Source organism: Chiloscyllium punctatum, chromosome 50 (genome assembly GCF_047496795.1).
Source record: "Chiloscyllium punctatum isolate Juve2018m chromosome 50, sChiPun1.3, whole genome shotgun sequence".
Taxonomy (NCBI): Eukaryota; Metazoa; Chordata; class Chondrichthyes; order Orectolobiformes; family Hemiscylliidae; genus Chiloscyllium; species Chiloscyllium punctatum.
The window spans coordinates 31990381-32011812 of record NC_092788.1 but is presented as its reverse complement, the minus strand read 5'-3'; the positions used below and the strand labels follow the sequence as shown (position 1 = coordinate 32011812).

At 51.3% G+C, this 21432-nt stretch overlaps 2 protein-coding genes across 3 annotated transcripts in view; one reads left to right on the top strand and one right to left on the bottom strand.

Moving 5' to 3' along the window:
- The window catches only part of LOC140470119 (histone-lysine N-methyltransferase SETDB1-like), a 556598-nt gene that overhangs the window by 508285 nt on the left and 26881 nt on the right, over positions 1-21432 (top strand). The gene's annotated exons all lie outside the window — the stretch shown is intronic.
- LOC140470135 (tubulin alpha chain-like) lies at positions 15358-19931 on the bottom strand. The gene is made up of 4 exons (XM_072566577.1): positions 19709-19931; positions 19434-19582; positions 18327-19007; positions 15358-15654 (listed from the first exon to the last, which is right to left on the bottom strand). The coding sequence occupies exons 1-4, from the start codon at positions 19827-19829 to the stop codon at positions 15358-15360; spliced, it is 1248 nt and encodes a 415-aa protein (XP_072422678.1). The 5' UTR covers positions 19830-19931.

Genomic DNA, 21432 nt, shown 5'->3' with positions numbered 1-21432 from the left:
CCCCTTGACTTGTCCGGACTTGTCCGACCTGCCTATCTCCTTTTCCACCTATCCACTCCACCCTCTCCTCCCTGACCTATCACCTTCATCCCCTCCCCCACTCACCCATTGTACTCTATGCTCCTTTCTCCCCACCCCCACCCTCCTCTAGCTTATCCCTCCACCCTTCAGGCTCCCTGCCTTTATTCCTGACGAAGGGCTTTTGCCCGAAACGTCGATTTCGCTGCTCCTCGGGTGCTGCCTGAACTGCTGTGCTCTTCCAGCACCACTCTGATCCAGAACCTGGAAGAGGGCCCGAGCAGGAAAGACAGTGGAACAGCCATGGCAGGGGATTCCGGGAGTAACACAGCAGACACTCACCGCAAGGTAAAAGAAGGAGGGAGGATGAGGCAACCATGGCTGAGGAACTGCATCATTACTTCATGTCAGTCTTCGCTGCGTGATCGCTCAGAACCTCAAGAGAGTGAAGGGGGGGGGGGGGCAGGGCTGAGTATAAAGGCCGTCACCAAGGAGAAGGAGCTGGAAGAGCTGAATGGCTTGAAGGTGGATAAATCACCTGGGCCTATCTTCTCCCTCTCCGCTGTTGGGTGGCATGGTGGGCTCGGTGGTTAGCACTGCCACCTCACGGTGCCCGGGACCCAGGTTCGATGGACTATACGCCCCCACAGCTCTCAGGGAGATAGCTGAAGAGACAGGAGAGGCGTTAGTGGTGATCTGTCAGGAATCGCTTGCATCAGGAGGGTCCCAGAAGGCTGGGGAATTGCTAACGTGACACCCCTGTTTAAAAAAGGGAGCGAAGAACAGGAAAATTGCAGACCGACTCGCCGAGCCTCGATTGTGGGTAAGATCCTGGAATCCATTGGGAAGGATGAGATTTCTGAGCACCTGCAAAAGTGGTAAAATGGGACAGGGTTTCATCCAGGGGAGATCATGTCTGACAAATCGGCTCGAGTTCTTTGAGGAAGCAATGAGCAGGTCGGCCCAAGGAGAGCCAATGGGTGTCATCCACCTGGACTTCAAGAAGGCCTTTGACATGGTGCTGCACAGGAGGCTGCTGGGTAAGATGACAGGCCATGGTGTCAGAAGCATGGATAGAGACTTGGCTGCCTGGCAGAAGGTAGAGAGGGGGGGAATAAAAGGGTCCGTCACATCATAAAATCAGAGCATCCCGACAGAATATGGAAACAGGCCCTTCAGCCCAACAAGCCCACACCGACCCTCCAAAGACTAACCCACCCAGACACATTCCCCTACCCTGTTATCTGATATCGAGTGAAATTTCTCCTCACTCAGTCCAAACTTCCAGTCCCTGGAATGGTAGGCCTGACATACCATGACGACTGAGGATCCTGGGATTGTACTCATCAGAGTTTAGAAGGTTGAGGGGAGATCCAATAGAAACTTGCAAGATGACGCGTGGCTTAGAAAGGGTGGACGCGGGGAATGTGTTTCCGTCTGGTGGGGGGGAGACTAGGGCCCGTGGGCGCAGCCTTAGAATTAGAGGGAGGGGGGGGGGGGGTCAATTTCGAACGGGAATGAGGAGACATTTCTTCAGCCGGAGGGTGGTGGGCCTGTGGGATGCGTTGCCACGGAGCGCGGTGGAGGCCGGGACGTTAAACGCCTTCAAGGCAGAGATTGATAAATCCTTGATCTCGCGAGGAATTAAGGGCTACAGAGAGAGTGCGGTTGAAAGGCCCATCAGCCATGATTGAATGGCGGGGCGGACTCGATGGGCCGAATGGCCTTACTTCCATTCTTATGTCTTATGGTCTTCTTTACCCCTGCACCTAACTTACACATCCCTGAACACGACAGGGAACTTAACGTGGCCAAATCACCCAAACGGTTCATCTTTGGACTGTGGGAGAAAACCCGCACAGACGCGTGGAAAACGTGCAAACTCCACACAGACAGTCGCCCGTGACGGGAATCGAACCCAGGTCCCCGGCACTGTGAGGCAGCAGTGCTAACCACTGAGCCACCGTGGCTTTTGTTTTCAGCCCCTGTCAAGTGGCGTCCCATAAGGAATCAGTGTTGGAACCACAATTTTTCACTTCATACATTAATGATCGAGATGAAGGAACTGAGGGCGTTCTTGGCTAGGTTTGCAAATGATACGAAGATAGGTCGTGGGATGGGGTGGAACTGAGGAAACGGGGGGGGGGGGCTGTCGAAGGGTTTGGACGGGTTAGGAGTGTGGGCAAATAATTGGCAGAAGAATTTGGTCGGAAGAATAGAGGCATGGGCTATTTTCTAAACGGGGGAGAAAATCCAGAAGCCCTGACGTTGCAAAGAGATTTGGGAGTTCTCGTCCAGGATTCTCCCAGGTTGAGTCAGTTGTGAGGAAGGCAAATGCAACGGTGGCATTTATCTTGAGAGGACTTGAATATGAAAGCAGGGAATTACTTCTGAGGCTCTGTACGGCTCTGGTCAGACCACATTCGGAGTATTGTGCGCAGTTTTGGGCCCCATACTTCAGGAAGGATGGACTGGGCCTGGTGGTGGAAATTAAATCGACTTGATTCAATTATTAGCAAGAGCAAAGAAAGGAGCTTCATTCTTAATCCTGCAGGATTGACTCATTACACTCAGCCAGATGCCTCAAGGTAAGGAGTACTGAGCATTGTTCAGGTCCTTGACTTCTACCGTTTCTTATCACCCTCTCAAGGGCAGAGACTGGGAGAACTCAAGTTGCTGTTCTCTCATCCCCTGGTTTTAGACATTGCAGTTCTTCAGCTTTCACTGCGTTCGACTGTCAAAAGGTTGAGTCGAAGGTTTACAGAATTCAACCAGAGATAAGCGAACTACAGACCTTCATCAAAGTATAAGATAAAAGCAAATCGCTGCGGACGCTGGAATCTGAAAAACCGAAAGAGAAACTGCTGGAAAATCTCAGCAGGTCTGGCAGCATCTGTAAGGAGAGAAAAGACAAAGGGTCAGTTAGACTCGAAACGACTCGAGACTTTTCTCTCCTTACAGATGCTGCCAGATCTGCTGAGATCTTCCAGCGTTTCCTCTTTTGGTTTCATCCAAGTATCGTTTGCAAAGCTCAGTACAGCATTGAATCGAAGAAAAGCGTTTTCTTTTAAGTTTCACAGTGAATGGATAATTAATTTCACAGCGAGTGGGATCGTTTTTCCGTTACATGGCCCAGGAATGCGCAGCTTAACCCGTGAGGAACGTTTGAGGGCTCTGGGTTTATACTCGATGGGATTTAGAAGGATTGGGGGGGGGGGGGGGGGATCTAACTAAAACATACTGGATACCAAATGGACAAAGTAGAGGTTGGAAAGGTGTTTTCATTGGCTGGGATCCAAGGACATAGCCTTAGAGTAAAGGGAAGACTTTGCAGAATGGAGCTAAGAGTGGGGAATCTGTGGAATTTATTGCCTCAGAAGGCTGGGAGACCAGGGCATGGAGTATACTCAAGACTGAGATAGGTAGGTTCTTGAGCCTCAAGGGGGACCAAGGGTTACGGGGAGAAAGCGGGAGAGTGGGGGGGTTGAGAAATTTATCAGCCACGATTGAATAGCGGAGCAGAATGGATGGGCTGAACGGCCTAATTTCTGCCCGAGTGTCTTCTGCAGAGAGTGCGAAAGGTTTTGGCGAGGCCAGTGGGGAGAGGTGAGATCGCAAGAGGGATAAAAGGAGCAGCGAGGGAGAAGGGAGAGACGGTGGCTGCAAATCGCGTCGGGAAAGGTGAGTGTCGAGCAATGATGAGAGGAACGCTGAGCGGGAGAGTGTGAGAGTTCCTGAGCAACCCGTGAGAGGGAACATTGAGGCAACGAGGATGAAATGAGCAGTGAGAGAGAGCGAGAGAGTCCCTATGAAATCAGCAAAAGAGGCACTGAACCTCCAAAGAGCAGCGACAGAAGCACTGTGGGTACAAAACGTGCAGCGTGCGAGAGAGCAAAGAGTCTCTGTTGACTTCAGTCGGAGGGTCAGGAGCACAGTGGGAATAAAGACGCAGTGAGAGAGTGAGTGAGGCACAGAGACAAGAGACAGAGAGAGTAACCACGATAGCTGGCAGGAGAAGATGTGAAACAAAGATGGCGTCTTGATTCCTGGGAAAGGATACGACAGACCAGCTATAGAGAAGCCTGAAAGGGGTAGGCCTGACGCCATGGTCCACATTGGTAGACATAACAAAGACAGAAACACCTCAGTTTTTATGGAAGCTTGGTAGGAATTTACCAAGAAGGACCTCAAAAAGCAGTAATCTCGTGATTCGTTCTCATGCGTTGTGCAAGGAAGCGTATAAATAAGAGGGTAGAGTACTTGGATGCATGGCTGGAAGGCTAGTGTAAGATAGAGATTACTGAGAGTGGGCTCTGGGGGAGTGATTGAACCTGAACACAACTGAGTTTCTCACAGAGCGGTTTACTAGGACTGTTTCAGGTTAGATTAGATTCCCTACAGTGTGGAAACAGGCCCTTCCACTCAACAAGTCCACACAGACCCTCCGAAGAGCAACCAACCCCCCCCCCCCACCCCTACATTTACCCCTGACTAACCCACCAAACACTACGGGGACAACAATTTAGCACGGCCAATTCGCCTGACCTGCACATCTTTGGACTGTGGGAGGAAACCCGCACGGGGGAGAACGTGCCATCTCCACACAGACAGTTGCCCGACGGTGGGGATTGAACCCGGGTCCCTGGCACAGTGAGGCAGTAGTGCGCCACTGCGCCACCTGTCGGGGACGGTTTGAGCGATTTGGCAGGAGAGAGGGGACGAGGAGGTCGTCCCAGAGGCAAATATGAACATTCGCAGAAAACCAGCAGAGTTAGACAGGGTTACTGTAGGAATCAGGAAGGTTTTAAGTCGGCTGAGATCAAGAGACAAATCAAAACCAAAGCATGAACCAGAATTATTGCACATTTACGTGAATGCGTTGAGTGCAAAAATAAGGTTGGTTAGTTACAGGCACAGAATGAGGTAGCTGGGATCTGAATCTGAATCTGAACTCTGAATCCAACGTCCCTCCCCCAAGTCCCTCCTCCCTACCTTTTATCTTAACCTGCTGGACACACTTTCCTCATTCCTGAAGAAGGGCTCGTGCCCGAAACGTCGATTCTCCTGCCTCCCTTGGATGCTGCCTGACCTGCTGCGCTTTTCCAGCCACACATTTCTTTCAGCTCTGATCTCCAGCCTCTGCAGCCCTCACTTTCTCCTCCGAGCTGGAATCTGAAGTCAAGACAACTCAAGTTTGGCTCAAACAAAGGCAGGACGCGATATTAGAAAATTCCTGGGGTCAGATTGTGCAGGACAGATCAGGAAAGGAGGAATAGAGGAGGGCCGAAAGCATTAGTTAACAAGAACCTTGCAGTGTTGGGGAGGACAGATGCCCGAGAAGGGTCAACGTTTTTCTGTCCCATTCCCACACCTTTGTGCTTTCCTGCCAATGGGCTGAGGAGTGGCAGATGGAATTCAATTTAGATAAATGCGAGGGGCTGCATTTTGGGAAAGCAAACCTTAGCAGGACTTATACACTTAATGGTAAGGTCCGAGGGAGTGTTGCTGAACAAAGAGACCTTGGAGTGCAGGTTCATAGCTCCTTGAAAGTGGAGTCTCAGGTCAATAGGATAGTGAAGAAGGCGTTTGGTATGCTTTCCTTTATTGGTCAGAGTATTGAGTACAGGAGTTGGGAGGTCATGTTGCGGCTGTATTGGTGAGGCCACTGTAGGAATATTGCGTGCAATTCTGGTCTCCTTCCTATCGGAAAGATGTTGTGAAAGATTAGATTAGATTTCCCACAGTATGGAAACAGGCCCTTCGGCCAACAAGTCCACACCGACCCGCCAAAGAGCAACCCACCCATTCCCTTACATTTCCCCCTGACTAATGCACCTAACACTACGGGCAATTAGCACGGCCAGTTCACCCTGACCTGCACAGTTTTGGACTGTGGGAGGAAACCACGCAGACACAGGGAGAATGTGCAAACTCCACACAGTCAGTCGCCTGAGGCGGGAATTGAACCCGGGTCTCTGGCGCTGTGAGGCAACAGTGCTAACCACTGTGCCACCGTGAAAGGGTTCAGAAAAGATTTACAAGGATGTTGCCAGGGTGGGGGATTGAGCTACAGGGAGAGGCTGGATAGGCCGGGGGCTGGTTTCTCTGGAGTGTCGGAGGCTGAGGGGTGACCTTATAGAGGTTTATAAAATCATGGGGGGGGGGGAAGCATGGATAGGGTAAATAGACAAGGTCTTTTCCCCCTGGGGTGGGGGGAGCCCAGAACTAGAGGTTTATAAAATCATGGGGGGGGGGGACATGGATAGGGTAAATAGACAAGGTCTTTTCCCCCTGGGGTGGGGGGGAGCCCAGAACTAGAGGGTTATAAAATCATGAGGGGGGGGGGGGGCATGGATAGGGTAAATAGACAAGGTCTTTTCCCCCTGGGGTGGGGGGAGTCCAGAACTAGAGGGTTATATAAATCATGGGGGGGGGGGGCATGGATAGGGTAAATAGACAAGGTCTTTTCCCCCTGGGGTGGGGGGAGCCCTGAACTAGAGGGTTATAAAATCATGGGGGGGGGGGGGGCATGGATAGGGTAAATAGACAAGGTCTTTTCCCCCTGGGGTGGGGGGAGCCCAGAACTAGAGGGGTGTAGGTTTAGGGTGAGAGGGGAAAGATATAAAAGCGACCTAAGGGGCAACTTTTTCCCCCAGAAGGTGGTACGTGTATGGAATGAGCTGCCAGAGGAAGTGGTACAATTACAACATTTAAGAGGCATCTGGATGAGTATATGAATAGGAAGGGTTTGGAGGGATATGGGCCGGGTGCTGGCAGGTGGGACTAGATGGACTGGTTGGACCGAAGGGTGCTGTACATCTCAATGACTCTATTGGGTTGGGATATCTGGTCAGCATGGATGGGTTGGACTGTTTCTGTGCTGTCCACCTCTCTGACTCTCTTATCCCCACTGTTCATTGGTTGCTCCCGCTGGTCTTTCAGTGACTCACTCGCTCGTTTCTTCTCTCATCATTCCCGTTCATTTTAGTGAAGAGCGAAGAAACAATTACATTGCTGAGTGTGTGGATAGGACACCATTTCTTTCTTTTCCCTCACAGGACATGTGCATCATTGGCGGACGAACATTCATTGCCCGTCCTTAGTTGACCTTGAGCAGGTTCTGGTGTGGTGGCTTCTTGAAACACTGCCGGATTTCAGGATTTTGATCCAATACCCAATGAAGGAACAGCGAGATATTTCCAAGTCAGGGCAGCGCGGAGGGGAGTGTGCATGGGCGGTGTTCCCATGTATCTGCTGCCCTCGTCCTTCTGGATGGAAGTGGTCGCAGTTGGAAGGTGTTCTCGGAAAGATCTTGGATGGATTTCTGCAGTGCATCGGGGAATAGCACCCGCTGAGTGCCGGTGGGGGAAGGAGTGGATGTTTGTGAAGGTGGTGCCTTGGAGGGAGCAAGCTTCTCCAGTGCTGTTGGAGTTGCCTTTGTCCAACCCAATGTCGAGTATTCCATCGCACTCCTCACTTGTGCCTTGTAGAAGGCGGCCAGGCTTTGGGGAGTCAGAAGGTGACTTCTCAACTGCAGGTTTTCAAGTCTCTTACCTGCGTTTGAACGGTGAATCCAGCCGAGTTGCTCAGTCAATGGTAACCTACAGGATGCTTGGGGGTAGCACGATGGCTCAGTGGTTAGCGCCGCTTCCTCACAGCACCAGGGTTCCAGCCTCGGGCGACTGACGGTGTGGAGTTTGCACGTTCTCCCCGTGTCTGCGTGGGTTTCCTCCGGGTGCTCCGGTTTCCTCCCACAGTCCAAACATGTGCAGGTTAGGGTGGATTGGCCGTGCTAAATTGTCCCCGTAGTGCCCAGGGATGTGTAGGTTAGGGTGGATTGGCCGTGCTAAATTGTCCCCATAGTGCCCAGGGTTGTGCAGGTTAGGGTGGATTGGCCGTGCTAAATTGTCCCGTAGTGCCCAGGGATGTGGGGGTTAAGGTGAATTGGCCGTGCTAAATTGTCCCGTAGTGCCCAGGGATGTGTAGGTTAGGGTGGATTGGCCGTGCTAAATTGTCCCCGTAGTGCCCAGGGTTGTGCAGGTTAGGGTGGATTGGCCCGTGCTAAATTGTCCCCGTAGTGCCCAGGGATGTGCAGGTTAGGGTGGATTGGCCGTGCTAAATTGTCCCGTAGTGCCCAGGGATGTGCAGGTTAGGGTGGATTGGCCGTGCTAAATTGTCCCCGTAGTGCCCAGAGATGTACAGGTTAGGGTGGATTTGGCCGTGCTAAATTGTCCCCGTAGTGCCCAGGGATACGTGCAGGTTAGGGTGGATTGGCCGTGCTAAATTGTCCCCGTAGTGCCCAGGGATGTACAGGTTAGGGTGGATTGGCCGTGCTAAATTGTCCCCGTAGTGCCCAGGGATGTACAGGTTCGGGTGGATTGGCCGTGCTAAATTGTCCCCATAGTGCCCAGGGATGTGCAGGTTAGGGTGGATTGGCCGTGCTAAATTGTCCCCGTAGTGCCCAGGGACGTGCAGGTTAAGGTCAATTGGCCGTGCTAAATTGTCCCCGTAGTGCCCAGGGATGTGCAGGTTAGGGTGGATTGGACGTGCTAAATTGTCCCGTAGTGCCCAGGGATGTGTAGGTTAGGGTGGATTGGCCGTGCTAAATTGTCCCCGTAGTGCCCAGGGATGTGCAGGTTAGGGTGGATTGGCCGTGCTAAATTGTCCCCGTAGTGCCCAGGGATGTGCAGGTTAGGGTGGATTGGCCGTGCTAAATTGTCCCCGTAGTGCCCAGGGATGTGCAGGTTAGGGTGGATTGGCCCGTGCTAAATTGTCCCCGTAGTGCCCAGGGATGTGCAGGTTAGGGTGGATTGGCCATGCTAAATTGTCCCCGTAGTGCCCAGGGACGTGCAGGTTAAGGTCAATTGGCCGTGCTAAATTGTCCCGTAGTGCCCAGAGATGTGTAGGTTAGGGTGGATTGGCCGTGCTAAATTGTCCCCGTAGTGCCCAGGGATGTGCAGGTTAGGGTGGATTGGCCGTGCTAAATTGTCCCCGTAGTGCCCAGGGATGTGCAGGTTAGGGTGGATTGGCCGTGCTAAATTGTCCCCATAGTGCCCAGGGATGTGCAGGTTAGGGTGGATTGGCCCGTGCTAAATTGTCCCCGTAGTGCCCAGGGATGTGCAGGTTAGGGTGGATTGGCCATGCTAAATTGTCCCCGTAGTGCCCAGGGATGTGCGGGTTAGGGTGGATTGGCCGTGCTAAATTGTCCCCGTAGTGTCCAGGGATGTGCAGGTTAGGGTGGATTGGCCCGTGCTAAATTGTCCCCCGTAGCGCCCAGGGATGTGCAGGTTAGGGTGGATTGGCCGTGCTAAATTGTCCCCGTAGTGCCCAGGGATGTGCAGGTTAGGGTGGATTGGCCCGTGCTAAATTGTCCCCGTAGTGCCCAGGGATGTGCAGGTTAGGGTGGATTGGCCCGTGCTAAATTGTCCCCATAGTGCCCCGGGATGTGCAGGTTAGGGTGGATTGGTCGTGCTAAAGGGGCGGCCTGGTGGCCCAGTGAGTTAGCACTGCTGCCTCGCAGCGCCAGAGACCCGGGTTCAATTCCCGCCTCAGGTGACTGACTGTCTGGATTTTGCACATTCTCCCCGTGTCTGCGTGGGTTTCCTCCCACAGTCCAAAAATGTGCAGGTTAGGTGAATTGGTCATGCTAAATTACCCGCAGTGTTCGGTGAAGGGGTAAATGTAGGGGAATGGATCTGGGTGGGTTGCGCTTTGGCGGGTCAGTGTGGACTTGTTGGGCCGAAGGGCCTGTTTCCACACTGTAATTAATCCAATCTAAACTGTCCCCGTAGTGCCCACGGATGTGCAGGTTAGGGTGGATTGGCCATGCTAAATTGTCCCATAGTGCCCAGTAATGTGCAGGTTAGGGTGGATTGGCCGTGCTAAATTGTCCCCGTAGTGCCCAGGGACGTGCAGCTTAAGGTCAATTGGCCGTGCTAAATTGTCCCCGTAGTGCCCAGGGATGTGTAGGTTAAGGTCAATTGGCCGTGCTAAATTGTCCCCGTAGTGCCCAGGGATGTGTAGGTTAGGGTGGATTGGCCGTGCTAAATTGTCCCCGTAGTGCCCAGGGATGTGTAGGTTAGGGTGGATTGGCCCGTGCTAAATTGTCCCCGGAGAGCCCAGGGATGTGCAGGTTAGGGTGGATTGGCCGTGCTAAATTGTCCCCGGAGAGCCCAGGGATGTGTAGGTTAGGGTGGATTGGCCGTGCTAAATTGTCCCCGTAGAGCCCAGGGATGTGTAGGTTAGGGTGGATTGGCCGTGCTGAATTGTCCCCGTAGTGTTAGGTGCATTAGTCAGAGGGGAATGGATCTGGGTGGGTTACTCTTCGGAGGGTCGGTGTGGACTTGTTGGGCCGAAGGGCCTGTTTCCACACTGTAGGGAAATCTAATCTTGAGGATTCAAAATTTGCATCCTGGCTGTTGTCGGAAGTAACAAACACATGTCAGTTTTTATTAACAACAAAATGGTTTCTCAATTTAAAATAACGTAACAAAATGGCTTCAAGTTATGATTCGACTTGGTCAACCTGTACAATCACTTTGCTGAATTCGCTGAAATAGAGAAGATAAGGCAAAGAAGGGAGTTTTCATTAAATGAATTATGAACCATTAATCAACCACTCGAACAAACCTTGAACTGCTAGCATGTGATGGTTGACATAAAACACGAAACGTTTCCCAGGAAATATCATTGGATTAGCCTACCGTTAATCACGTCACCTTATTACAGCTGAACGGACGTTTATCGTAATTAAGGCTGTTGTTAACTGTTTGTTGTCCCATTGTAATTGAGCAACTTCACCACGGAGTACAGAAGGTGTAACCTCGGTGTTGCTGGACAGCATTACCTCAGGCTGTACTACTTCACTAAACTGATAGCCTTGCTTTCTTTGACCCATCTTGAAGCTGAGGGGGTCCTGCCTGGGATCCATATCTTCATAACCAACGCTGAATGTCAAGGGGTGACGAGCGTCGCTCCGAAAGCTAGTGCGCTTCCAATTAAACCTGTTGGACTACAACCTGGGGTTGTGTGATTTTTTTTAACTTTATCCTATCCATGACCTTCATGATTTTATAACCCTCTAGTTCTGGACTCCCCCACCCCAGGGGGAAATAACCTTGTCTATTTACCCTATCAATGCCCCCCCCCCTCATGATTTTATAAACCTCTAGTTCTGGGCTCCCCCCACCCCAGGGGGAAAAGACCTTGTCTATTTACCCTATCCATACCCCCCCTTATGATTTTATAAACCTCTAGTTCTGGACTCCCCCACCCCAGGGGGAAAAGACCTTGTCTATTTACCCTATCCATGCCCCCCCCCATGATTTTATAAACCTCTATAAGGTCACCCCTCAGCCTCCGACGCTCCAGAGAAAACAGCCCCAGCCTGTTCAGCCTCTCCCTGTAGCTCAAACCCTCCAACCCTGGCAACATCCTTGTAAATCTTTTCTGAGCCACGTTGTCAAATGTTGTCACTCCCCTCTGGAATTCAGCTCTTAGGCCCATGGCTTGAATGGCTATAATGAGGTCAGGAGCTGAGTGACCCTGGTGGAACCCAAGGTGGGCATCAATGAGCAGGTATTTGTTGAGCGTGTGCCTCGGGATAGGGCTGTCGGTGAGACCTTCCATCACTTTACTGATGGTCGCGAGCAGACTCGTGAAGTGGCATTTGGCCGGGTTGAGTTAGTCCTGCTTCTTGTGTACAGAGCATACCTGGGCAATTTTCCACATCGGCGTTGTAGCTTTACTGGAAGAGTTTAGGCTAGAACTGTGTGGAAAGTTCTGGAAGACAAGTCTTCGGTTCCGTTGCCGGAATGCTATCAGGACCCAAAGGCACCGTCTCATCCAGTGCCTCCAACCATTTCCCGATGCCCTGTGGAGTGAAACAAATTGACTGAAGGTTGCCATCTGTGACGCTGAGAACCACTGAAGGAGGTTGAGATGGATCATCCACTTGGTACTCTTTGATTGAAGATTGTCTCGGGTCCTTCATCCCTCACGTTTGTCCTCAAGCTGCGGGCCCTCCCACCGTTGACGACGGAGATATTTGTGGAGCCTCCTCCTTCGGTTGTCGGAATTGTCCACCATCGCCGTTCACAACTGGCTGTGACAGGGCGGAGGAGCTTAACTCTGATTGGTTGATTGCGGACCACGTGCCTATCCCTTGTTGCTGATGCTGTTTGGTACGCGGTAGCCCCTGTTTGGTGGCTTCCCCAGGCTGACACCTCATTTTCAGCTGTGCCGAGTGCCTAGTTCCTGGCATGCCCGCCTCCACTCTCCATTGGACCAACCCTTGGTTGATGGTCATACTTAAGTGGGGGGGTATGCCAGGCTATGAGGTTGCAGATTGTGCTGGAGTGCAATTCTGCTGCTGTTCATGGGCCCCCCCGGTGCATTATGGGTGCATCGTTTTGGGTTTCAGATCTGTTCAAAGGCTGTCCCGTTTAGCACACAGCATGACGGAGGGTGACATTGTCACACAGCATGACGGAGGGTGTTCTCAATATGAAGGCAGTGCTCTGTCTCCACAAGGACTCTGCAGTGGTCACTCTTTCAGCACAGACCGACGCGTCTGCAGCATTGATGCGGATGAGGTCAAGTATGTCTTGCCCTCCCGTTCCAAAGGTTCCCACATCCTTCCCCTCAGCCTGTGTTCACTCAGGTGCCCACACACTGCCAAAGCCAGAACACCACGTCCCTATCGTCAGGTACCTGGGCCCAGTTATGCCCTGGAGCTGCACCGTTACCACGGGAACCCCAGGCGGCCATTTTTCAGTTGTCATCCTGCCTCCACCGATGTCATCCCTGGCCTGAACCTGTGCTGGGCCGGTCCCGGCCTTTTTCGGACAGAAATGCGCAGCAATGTGATCATGCTTAATATTGTCATATGTACCGAGACACAGTGATCAGTGTTGTTTTGTTTGGAGTCTCGGCAGATCGTACCATAACAGAGTGTTCGCACAGAGAGTGGTGAGCGTACGAAATTGTCTACCACAGGAAACTGTTGAGCGGGAAGCATTGAAGGTTTTCGAGAAAGAATGAGGTCTATTTCTGAGGACTGAAGGGATGAAAGGATATGAGGAGCTTTGGAGCTCAGGTTGAAATCTTGGATGTCGGTTTGCTCGCTGAGCTGGAAGGTTCTATTTCCAGACGTTTCGTCACCCTGCCAGGTAACATCTTCAGTGGGCCTCAGGGCGAAGCACTGCTGAAAATTCCCGCTGTCTATTTATATGTTTGATGTCATTTCCTGTGGTGATGTTATTTCCTGTGATGAAGCCACTTCCTGTTCCTTTTCTCAGGGGGTGGTAGATGGGGTCTAACTCGATGTGTTTGTTGATGGGGGGAGAAGGCAGGAACAGGATACTGAGTTGGATGATCAGCGATGATCATATTGAACGGCCTAAGCTATCGAAGGATAGGATGGTCTACCCACGCACCTATATTCTGTGTTTCTCTCTTTCTTTGTCAAAGAGAATCATCTTCAACCAATTCATGAACTAACTTGTGCAGTAGATAAAGGGGAATCAGTAGATGTATTGTATTTAGAGTTCCAGGTGTCATTTGATAACCTCATTAAAGGCGACTGCAGAACATAAAAGCTCACGTGTGTACGAGCTGTGGGAGGTAACATATTGACACGGATGCAAATTTGGCTTGCTGACAGGAAACAGGGTGCAGAAATAAGTGGGCACTTTCTCAGGCTGACCAAGATCACAGAGTCAGAGAGTTGTTTCGATGCAGAAGGAGACCGTTCAGCCCATCGTGATTGCGCTAGCTCTATTACCTTGTACCAATCTCCTTGCTCTGCCGAATGTTTGCCTGTACCCGATTTCTATACAAATCCTCCTTGGATACCTCAATTAAACCTGCCTTCACCATATTTCCAGGCAGTGCTTTCCGCACCCTAGTCACCCGCTGAGTGGAAAGGTTTCTTGTCCCATCACCCTTGCTTCGTTTGCACATCGCTTTCAATCTATGCTATTTTCGTTTTTGTTCCTTTTACTATAGAACAAATTCTCCTTATCTATCATTTTATTGGAAAGGATGAAAACAACAATCTAAATGGTTAGGAGCTGCCGAGCTCTGAGATGCAGAGAGATTCAGGTATTGTTACGCATGGACCAATGAAGGTTATATCCAGCAAGTAATCAAGAAATCTCATCGAATATTGTTTAATGCAAGGAGAAGTGAATGCACAAGCCTGGACGCGATGCTTCAGTTAGACAGGGCATTGGTGAGACCACATCTGGTGTACTTTGTACAGGACTGGTCACCGCACTTAGAGCAAGATGATAACGCACTGGAAACAAAACATGGTTCACAAAATTATGAGGGGCATGGATAGGATATATGGACAAAGTCTTTTCCCTGGGGTCGGGGAGTCTAGAACTAGAGGGCATAGGTTTAGGGTGAGAGGGGCAAGATATAAAAGAGACCTGAAGGGCAGCTTTTTCACGCAGAGGGTGGTACGTGTATGGAATGAGCTGCCAGAGGAAGTGGTGGAGGCTGGTACAATTGCAACATTTAAGAGGCATCTGGATGGATATATGAATAGAAAGGGTTTGGAGGGATATGGGCCGGGTGCTGGCAGGTGGGACTAGATTGGGTTGGGATATCTGGGTCAGCATGGACGGGTTGGACAAATTCAACATGGCCCCCCCTGCTCTTGTATTCTATTCCTCTATTAGCAAAACCAAGAGCACTCTATATTTTATTAACTACTCTCTACACCTGTCCTGTCACTTCAATGTTCTATGTCCCCAGGCCTCTCGACATCTTCTCCCCATTTGAATTGTATTTATGTTTTTAATACATACAAACCTATTGAGCATCTCTCTTGAACATAATGACGGAACCTCCCAGCCCTCTGGGATAGAGAATGTGATAGATTCACCACCCTCTGACGAAGGGTGCTCCTTGACTTGGTAGTTAGGAGTGAGGTGGCTAAGTAAGGGTGGCTCAGTGGTTAGCAATGCAGCCTCACGGCGCCAGGAACCTGGGTTCAATTCACAGCTCTGCGGCTTTCAGATTGATGTTCTTCATTCAACTCAATGAGTGATCAGATCATCGTGATCAATGGCCCAGAGCTTTATGACTGATATGTTTGCTGACTCCTTGAATGCAACTTTGTTGAGTTTTTGATGAACCTGATTTCTGGCTCTCTTCATTCTCCCCTCTCTTTTTCCCTCCACCCCACGTCTCCCAATAATTTCACAGTTCTAAATGGACCACAGGCACCCATGCAAAATAACTTAAAATAAGTTTATTCTCTGAAATAAAATCTATAATATCAAAGTTAAATAAAGATAAAATGTCTTCAACCATCTGAATTAATAAATACTACTCTTCCTCCTCGGCCTTCCTGTCCAGCGAGGAAGAGTCGACCCCCACCTCTTCGTAATCCTTCTCCAGCGAGGCCATGTCCTCCCGGGCGTCCTGGAATTCCCCTTCCTCCAGCCCCTCCCCCACGTACCAGTGCACGAAGGCCCGCTTGGCGTACATCTTGTCAAACTTGAGGTTCATGCGGGTCCAAGCCAAGGAAATGGCGGTGGTGTTGCTCAGTTGACAGAGGGCCCGCTGCACCTTCGCCAGGTCGCCCCCTGGCACCACGGTCGGGGGTTGGTAGTTGATGCCGACCTGTGGAGGGACAAGAGGATGCGTTTAGATTAGAAACGTAGAAAAATAGAGGAGGCCGCTCCATATGACGATCAGTATAATCGTCGATCGTCCATTTTAGAGCCTTTTCCCCACACTGTTCCCAGAATCCTTTGAGAACACTGTTATTTAGAACAAACGGAGAATTCTGGAGAAACCTGTAAAGTGTAACTCGAAACGGTAACTCTGTTTCTCTCTCCACAGTTGCTGCCAGATCTGCTGAGTTCCTCCAGCCTTCTCTGACTTCCAGCATCCACAGTATTTTGGTTTTTTGATATTTAGAAACCTGTCCGTCCCTACTTCAAGCTCATCATGTCTGAGCTTCAGGAGCCCTCTGAAATAGAGAATTCCAACCTCCAGACAAAGTCACGTCCATCCTATTTTGAAATTGTGTCCCCAGTTCTAGTCTCTCTAAGTCAGGGGAAACATATTACCCACATCTCCCCTCTCTATCCCTATTAATTATTTTGTTAGTTTTAAGTGAGATCATCTCTCAGTATTGCCCAATATCGCTTCAGCAAACAGTCCACCATCTCAGGAACCAAGTCTGGTTGAGAAAGTGTACAAGGTATGAGCAGGTAGAGAAAGAGTTAACTTTGGGGTTGTGTGAGACAAAGGCTCAGCCAGCATGACTTGGATCAGATAAGAACTTGCAGTAAACAATGAGGTGCTGGAGAGGCAAGGGGAGTGGGTTGACAAGGTGGAAAAAGCATTCCTTACGTAAAGACATTTAACAAGATGAAAACGCATTCATTATGTAAAGTCGGTTAACAAGGTGGAAAGCCTTCATTAAGTGAAGCCAGCCAACCAAGTGCAGGACGTCCATTGTATAACACCAGATGGCTTAATCTTTACTGTTAACACTCGCTGATTGTAACTGTCACCCCGTCAGTATGGACATTGCCTTGTTTGGATGCTGTTCCCAGAGAGTGACGATATAATTCATTAAGAATCCGCTGCTCGAGAGAAGACTGAGCACTCGTGTCTCTGTGCACATCGTTCTCTCTCCCTCCGGGGCCTGGAATAAAGGATACTGTGTCTCTGAGGGTTTTGCTTCGACTGATACGGGGAGAGGGGGGAAACGAGATGACATGTTGACCCTCTGCTGCACTCCCATCAGGCAACACCATCCTTCCCTCAGGGAAATGGAGAAAGACTGCAGTCGGCTATGGTCTCACCAAGACAACTGAACTGATTTGGTTTATTGCAGCCCCATGTACCTCAGGACAGTGAAAAGCTTTGTGTTGCCAGCTGTAGAGACAGATCACAGCAAGCAAGGACATAGGGCGCGAAGACAGAGGGAGGCAGACAAGGTAATGGCTGCACGAGAGAGGGACACAAAGCAAGACCAGAGCGAGCAAAGTCAATGTTCTTTGAAGTGAGAGAGACTCATTCAGCCGTCCAATGGCAGCAGAGAAGGAGCTGTCCTTGAACCTGTTGGGGTGTGTGTGTGTGTGTGTGTGTGTGTGTGTGTGTGTGTCTGTAAGCTTCTGCATCTTCTACCGGGCGGAGGTAGTTGAAAGAGAGCGTTACTGGGGTGGGGGAGGGGACTTTGATGACGTTGCCAGCCTCTGAGCTGCAATGAGACGTGGAGTCTGTGGATGGGAGGTTGGCTTCCCTGATGGTCTGGGCTGCACTCACAACTCTGTGGAGTCTCTTGCAGGCCCTTGGGGCAAGCAGTTGCTATACCAGGCCGTTATACTCCCAGGTGGAGGAGTTCAGTCCTCCTGTGCTGAACCCTTCTTGGACCAAAAGCTAACGTTCCATTAACCTGCCGAGTGATTTGCCTGTTAGCCGACAGGGACTCATTGATGAGGAGATCAGGTCCTTTTGTACATCCCACACTTCACAACCGATCACCGTTTAAAGAAGTGCACACTGTTCCTCCAGCTAACCTCACCCTTTTTTTTTAACCACGTTATGTTCCATTTGCCACGTTCCTGCCCACTCACCCAGCCTGTCCAAGTCGCCACTCACAAATCCATGCAAACTCTGCAGAATCCCGTCATTTTTATCCAAGGGTCGGTCTATCAGAACCTTTATCACTGAGCCTAGCATTTCCCCGGCAGCTGACGGGAAGCTGACGGGTCTGTCCTTCCCTGTTTTTGTTTCTTCTGTCGTAAATAGTGGGGTGACCTTTGCTGCTTTCCAAACTTCAGGAACAATTCCAGAATCCCGAGGTTTGGGAGATGAAAGCTGCAGAAACGTCAGACCTGTCAGTTAGTGTAACTGGACAATTTGGAGTGGTTACTGTGTGATGAGAGCATCATGTTCATGGACATTACATTTATGTATCTCACTCTGGTTGTTCACTAAGCTCTTACTGTCAAGTTTCATCCTTCAGTTTCTGTTCAAAGCGGAAGGAGGCAACGAATTCAATCCTTTATTACACCTTTTGAAGATTATTTTGTTTCTGGGGCTGGCCATGATAGTGTTTGAAACCAGTGTGTTCCTGGGAAACTGAGGGCCGCAATTAAGGATTGAGCTGAGGGAATTCTACCCCAGAGGGAGCTCCAATTTGATCCAGAAATAGGAAACGTTTGTTCCTGATGGTTGTGGACAGAGAAACAGTGGGGTTTTTTTGTTTAATCTGCCAGACTGGAAATGCAGTGCACGAGAGACATGACGTGCACATTCCCAAATCCCGCACTCACCTTGAACCCAGTCGGGCACCAATCCACAAACGCGATGGAACGCTTGGTCTTGATGGTGGCGATGGAGGCGTTGACGTCCTTGGGCACCACGTCCCCTCGGTACAGCATGCAGCACGCCATGTACTTGCCCTGGCGCGGGTCGCACTTCACCATCTGACTGGCTGGTTCGAAGCAGGCATTGGTGATCTCCGGCACCGAGAGTTGCTCGTGGTAAGCCTTCTCGGCAGAGATGAGGGGGGCGTAGGTCACCAGGGGGAAGTGGATGCGGGGGTAGGGGACCAGGTTGGTCTGGAACTCCGTCAGGTCCACGTTGAGGGCACCGTCGAAGCGGAGGGACGCGGTGATGGACGACACCACCTGCGCGATGAGGCGGTTGAGGTTGGTGTAGGTCGGTCTCTCGATGTCCAGGTTCCGCCGACAGAGGTCGTAAATGGCCTCGTTGTCCAGAATGAAGGCGCAGTCGGAGTGCTCCAGGGTGCAGTGGGTGACCAGCACCGTATTGTAGGGCTCGACCACCGCGGTGGAGATCTGGGGAGCCGGGTAGATGGCGAACTCCAGCTTGGATTTCTTGCCGTAGTCGACGGAGAGCCTCTCCATCAGGAGGGAAGTGAAACCGGAGCCGCTCCCACCCCCGAAACTATGGAAGATGAGGAAACCCTGCAGTCCCGTGCACTGGTCAGCCTGTGGGCAAATAAGGTGTAAAAAGGTGAAACATGCGGCAAGAAACTGTGTCCAGCGCCAAACTGAAGTGAAAAACGGTTTCCCAGGGGGCAGTGAGAGTGGAGGTTGGTTGATCTCCTGGAGGGAGAGAGCAGTGACTGTCGGCTGGAAGGGGTGTAGATTGAATGGTGGGATTCAGTCAGGGTACTGAGCGTACACTTCAACGTTGGGAGCTGTGTGGGTGTCATCTTTATGTCCCTGGGAGTATCGAATTGACAGGAAGAAGAGATCAAGGAGTCAATGACTAGAGTTGTGTACCTGGGTCACATGGCCATAGATAAAGGTTTTTCTGAAGGTGGTGGGTGAGCTCACGGTGGTGAGATGGGGCTGTGGTAAATGGGGAGGGAAGCAGCTCAGCTTCACCAATGTCTCCGATAGTCAACCTACCACCTTCCGGACGCGATCCAGGACCAGATCCACAATCTCCTTGCCGATGGAGCAGTGGCCCCGGGCGTAGTTATTAGCCGCGTCCTCCTTGCCGGTGATCAGCTGCTCAGGGTGGAACAGTTGCCGGTAGGTGCCGGTGCGGACCTCATCTGGGGACAGGGAGCAGGGATTTACAAACAGGAACGAAGAACAACCCGGCAAACGTCGGAGTCTCCGACCCATATCGGAGGGCACGGACTCACTGAGCCCATGACCCGAAGCCCTCTCCTTCTTACCAATCACGGTGGGCTCCAGATCTATGAACACCGCCCGGGGAATGTGTTTGCCCGCCCCGGTCTCGCTGAAGAAGGTGTTGAAGGAGTCATCCCCACCTCCGATGGTCTTGTCACTGGGCATCTGCCCATCCGGCTGGATGCCATGCTCCAGGCAATACAGCTCCCAGCAGGCATTCCCGATTTGTACACCGGCCTGGCCAATGTGAAGAGAGAGACACTCGCGCTGCAGGGGAGAGAGAACATGGAACAATCTGCACGGTTCGGAGGCTAGTGCTTCCTCCTGTCAGCTAGAAGGAGCAAGAATTCCTGCACCATGTGGGTTTTGTGTGACGGCTGCTTGGTTCCTGATGGGATACTTCATCGCTTCCCTCGTTTGAGCCTCACTGTATAGGTCAAAATGGACGCCTCCTAGCAGAGCGCTTTAGGGAACATCTCCAGGACACCCACACCAATCAACCACACCGCCCCGTGGCCCAACATTTCAACTCCCCCTCCCACTCTGCCGAGGACATGGAGGTCCTGGGCCTCCTTCACCGCCGCTCCCTCACCACCAGACGCCTGGAGGAAGAACGCCTCATCTTCCGCCTCGGAACACTTCAACCCCAGGGCATCAATGTGGACTTCAACAGTTTCCTCATTTCCCCTTCCCCCACCTCACCCTAGTTCCAAACTTCCAGCTCAGTAACTGTCCCCATGACTTGTCCGGACTTGTCCGACCTGCCTATCTTCTTTTCCACCTATCCACTCCACCCTCTCCCTCTTGACCTATCACCTTCATCCCCTCCCCCACTCACCCATTGTACTCTATGCTACTCTCTCCCCACCCCCACCCTCCTCTAGCTTATCTCTCCACGCTTCAGGCTCACTGCCTTTATTCCTGATGAAGGGCTTTTGCCCGAAACGTCGATTTCGAAGCTCCTCGGATGCTGCCTGAAATGCTGTGCTCTTCCAGCACCAACTAATCCAGAATCTGGTTTCCAGCATCTGCCGTCATTGTTTTAACATGGCCTCACTGTATCCCTCCTGTGTGGATCCCCTTGCAGCATTTGTTCCATGGCCCTTTCTCCAGCACATTCCCAACATCCCTGTTGACTTGCCTCTCTGTTAGCGTTCCCCCCCACCTCCCCCCTTTGGAGGTTTTTCATCTCCCTGAGGTCCCTGTGCTTGGGGATGACCTGGCTTCCCAATGGGCTCGACTTTCTCTTTCACATAGGATTCCTTGCCTGGCTGTGGTTTCTCTCTCTCTCTGTCTCCCAGGGGATCTCCCTGTCCGAGTGAATCCCCGTCCTCCTGATCTATTCCTCCTCCCAATTGATTCCCATCCTTTGGATCCTGCTATCCCTGTGTCTTGAACCAAAGCCCTTGTCCTGCGTGTTCTCCCCTGATCGTGCTCACCATGATCTTTGGTTGTTGTCACCGTCCCTGAGAATGTGGCGTGTGGGACGCCGCTCGCCCTATTTATACTGCGCCCTGCCCAGCGTTCCGTTCAACGGAACCGCGCTCTGATTGGCCTCCGACAATGAAACCCTGCGGTTACCTAGCGAGTCAATAATAGCAAACGTTCGGCGTTGCTCGGCGCTGGCGACATCGTCGCGCAAACGGCGGAACCATTCGATCACGAGATTCTGTTGTTCCTGGATCCCTCGACAACGCGGCTCTCAAATGTCCTTAAATCAAACGGCAAATCGTAAAACGTCCATCGGTCAGAGCCACTTCAGATACAA